Source organism: Miscanthus floridulus, chromosome 18, assembly GCF_019320115.1.
Source record: "Miscanthus floridulus cultivar M001 chromosome 18, ASM1932011v1, whole genome shotgun sequence".
Lineage (NCBI taxonomy): Eukaryota > Viridiplantae > Streptophyta > Magnoliopsida > Poales > Poaceae > Miscanthus > Miscanthus floridulus.
The window spans coordinates 38401601-38405515 of NC_089597.1; the positions used below are offsets into that span (position 1 = coordinate 38401601).

The 3915-nt window shown below is 50.7% G+C and overlaps 1 protein-coding gene across 1 annotated transcript; it reads right to left on the bottom strand.

The window, feature by feature from the left end:
* Positions 1 to 631: 631 nt before the first annotated feature.
* Positions 632 to 2040, bottom strand: LOC136520914 (protein PHOSPHATE-INDUCED 1 homolog). The gene has a single exon (XM_066514589.1). The coding sequence runs from the start codon at positions 1883 to 1885 to the stop codon at positions 845 to 847; it is 1041 nt and encodes a 346-aa protein (XP_066370686.1). The 5' UTR covers positions 1886 to 2040; the 3' UTR covers positions 632 to 844.
* Positions 2041 to 3915: the final 1875 nt, after the last annotated feature.

A 3915-nucleotide genomic window follows, 5' to 3' on the forward strand; every position in this document is an offset into this window, starting at 1 on the left:
AAATTTGGTCCCGTTCGTTTTGAGGAATTCTGGGGGAATTTGGATGGTTTGAAGGAATGCTGGAGGAATCTGTAAGAGAAAAACACTGTTCCGAATGAAAAAAGAAGCGGATAAAGCCGGATTTAAGGGCACGCGGCCGAGGAAGAAATGTCGAGGGAAGGAGGAAAGGTCGGGAGAAATCGCCTCCCATGTGGATTAAAAGTTGCTCCACACATATAGATTGCTTTTCTTAAGTGCGAAAATATTGAGAGTTGGGATAGGGAGTTGTTTGAGGTTTTGTTTGGATGTCGTTGGATTCACTTCAATTCACACGTGTGCTGCCATGTTGGAGTTGATTGAGGTGGAATTTTATTCAAGTTTTACACCGATGCATGTGGATTGATTCGAATATGTTAATAAGCCAGGCTGATAAGTTCAAGCGAGAAGGCTTATCAGACATGATACATTATTTTTCTCTCACAATAAATTAGCGAACGATACTTTTCAGCGAACAGGCCATGCAAATAAGGCCCGAGAGAAATCTCTTTTCAATCTTATTAAAAAGACAAGACTGGGAGTGAGTTTTGAGAACGAGATCTTCTTATGTCATACGTAATGACTAATGAGACAGAGCAACACTGCGCACTTCGTGAAACAGAGCACAGTACTTACTTCACATTTATCCAGTTTAATTACAACTTTACATCCTGTTGGTTTAGAACTTTAGATTTAAGAACACGCCAACCCAACCGTCACAGACTATATACATACGCTGTGTCGCTAATACACAAACTCAGGCGCATTATCACTGTATCAGCCACTGACGGTGACGGATGCCAAGGCACGGCGCCACGCGTCCCTTTCTTCAAACCAAGGTGGCGCAGGCACCCGTGTCGGGGTCGTACAGCGCGGGGAGCAGGTACTTCCTCCCGCGCGCCCCGTTGGCGTTGTAGCTGCCACCCGTCGCCGCGTCCACCAGCAGCTGCCCGGCGTACCCGGGGTACGCGCCCGCGCCGTAGACGCCCGCGCACGCCGTGGCGGCCTCCAGCGGCGCGCCGCGGTCGCCCTGGTAGAACCCGTCCCCGAACGGGTTGGTCACGGCGCCGGCCACCATGCTGGCCACGCTGATCAGCGCGCCGTCCATGCCCACGTCCCCGTTCGGCGGCACCAGCGGCGGCGGCGCCTGCGGGCCGTACGGCGGCTGGTGGAACGGCCACGCGCACTGGCCGGGGCACTGCGTGGCCGGGTTCCCGACCCACGCCCACGCGTCGTACGAGTACGACCCGTGGTGGCCGCACCGGCTCATGCAGAAGCCCTCCACCGCCACGTCCTGCGCCGTGAGCACCAGCGCGAGCCCGCCGCCCTTCGCAGTCACGGCGCGTGCCGCGGCCGCCAGCGCCGGGAGCTGGGCGAGCTTCAGGTTCTTCCCCAGCGAGCACCCTTCGTCGGAGACCTGGCCGGCCAGGACTACCCGAGTGCTCTTCTTGGTCTTGCCGCCGTACGCGCCGCTCTTGCCGACGGCCGCCGCGTCCGCCGCCTTCGATAGGTAGAGCCGGTCGATGGTGCCCCACCACTGGGAGACGGAAGGCGCGGGGGACGGCGGCGCTCCCCGACCCCGCGGCGGGGCGGAGAGGGAGAGGAGGAAGTCGGTGACGATGGCCTTCTGCGCGGGCGTGAAGCGGCCGTACCAGAGCACGGAGACGGGGATGTCACCGCTCAGCACGGCGCCGTCGTGGTACCTTAGGAGGTCGCTGGGCGGCGGCTTGTACAGCTCCATGAGCCTCCTGCTGCTGGGGCTGGCCGCGGCTCCCGTGGCGTGCCGTGCCAAGCTGAGGAAGAGAAACGCCAGCAGAAGCAAGGACAGAGCGTGGTCTCTGAGGCGGAAGCTACTGGAAGCGCAGGCCATTGCCTCGACTGGGAGTAGTCTAGCAAAGTGGAGCACTAGTGTGCACTACTGGTGGTGTGGCCGGCCGTGTGGCTGTGGTCTAGAGTGGCCAGGAGCTGGCCTTTTATAGGCCTGCCAATGTTTTCTCTCTTTTTTTCCCCTTAAAAAAGGGGCTCGCCATTGTTTAGTGATCAGTGATCAGGAATTCAGGATGAGAACGACCCGCGCGTGTACGCCTTCCCCGGGAGGGGGATGCACTTGTTCCTGGCGTTCTACTCCGGGTGACCGGCGATCAACTGGAATTTGGGGACAGCTAGATTGGCATGGGCACTGGGAGCACGGCGACTCTGACCAAAGGATGCCCCGCACCAACAGCCCTTGATGGATCAGCTCCAGCGTGCTGCTCGGCTCGGCTTGCATTGGCTCTTGAATGTTTGGCAGTACAGTCTTGATTAAACATTAAGTTGACCTGTTGACCTACCCCATCAGAATCTGGATGTTTCGCATATGATTGGTGCAGTTTAATTAACGAAGGGAAGCTAACTGACCTGGTTGTTGGTTTGGTTCTATCTCAGGCGGTGGCATCGTCATCAGATATATATATGGTCGTAATCCAAGCACTAAGCAGCAAGCAGTAGAATTCGGCAGCTGTGCTCTAGCGCTGGATAGGGATTACTAGAGTCTGAATCGAGCACAAGTGACCATTAGGTATTAGCATGTCAGCACTATACGTCATAAGTCTGGCAACGCAGTGAGACTTGATCCAATAATGCACATCGGGCATCGGATGGCTGATGCGGCTCCGGGCTCCGGCCGGTCACTCGCCAATCCGCGTGCCCACCTTATCTGTATGGGCATTTCTGCGTGCTTGGCGCGTGCGTCGCTCTGTCTATGCTGCTCTCTGTATAGCTGTGAATCAGAGTCTCATTAATGTTGTAGCAACTTTTCTTTCTTTCATTCAAGCAGCAAGCGAGAATAATCACGTAGGAGAACTATATATTTGGTACCGAAACAAATCAGTCTTTCACATTTAGCATTAAAAAATTTAAACTTTCTTGTTTGACATCAAGTTAAAATTTTCATCCCTAGATAGCACTGTCGTCCATTTGGGCTAGCAACGGCGTCAAGTAGCCGGTAAAATAACATGAATGCCCTTCTTTATAGCAGAAATGCATGATGTCAAATAGGGAAATAATAGATTGACATGTTGTCAAATAAGAAAATTATAAATATCACAAATATATTGTGAACTAAAACATGGGATTTTAATAATCGAAGTCTGCAAATAAATAAATAATAAATTTTAAATTCTAAGGCAAGAGCAGGTCCTGCTGGGGTTGGCTTAGCACGGGAGGGATTTGACCTGTCTAGTTAGCTTGGTCAGAAATTGTTTGATGCAGTTTAGCAGCTCGCTCATCTCAGTTTGGTCAGTCCTATATTCTTGTCAGATCATCGCAAGACATGAAGACAACAACAAACAGATATTTCTCCACAAATGCTTAGAATAGTACAGGTTTGAGCATCTGGTGTCACAGCTAGCCAATTATCTAGAGTTCTCCGCAATTGAACATCAGAAATATACAAGTACTCATAATCACCGAAACTACGAATTACTCCATCTGTCCCTAAATATTTGTTGTCACGATTTACGTGTCTATAATTTTGACTTGATTTATAAAAAATACATATAATATTTCTATCTCCAAATATATTTATTAAAAAACAAAATTTAAATATCTATCTAATGATACTAATTAGAGAGAATTGTGTATTTTGCACCGAAACAAATCAGTCTTTCGTATTTGGCACTTAAAAATTTGAACTTTCTTATCTGGCACCAAGTTAAAATTCCCTTCCCTATATGGCACTACCGTCCATTTCATCCATTCATCTGTTACTTGACTATTTTGACTGTGTCAGTTTTTTCTTAGTGTGACCAACATACCCTCTGTTACTCACGCATCCAATTTCTCCATGGACTTCCTGAGCGGCCGAGCACTCCTGTCTCCCGTGAGTCCGTGACCTTCTTCCTCGAAAAAACACACCAAACC

Coding starts and splice junctions, on each gene's coding strand:
- LOC136520914 (XM_066514589.1), bottom strand. CDS start 1,885: ATGGCCTGCGCTTCCAGTAGCTTCCGCCTCAGAGACCACGCTCTGTCC.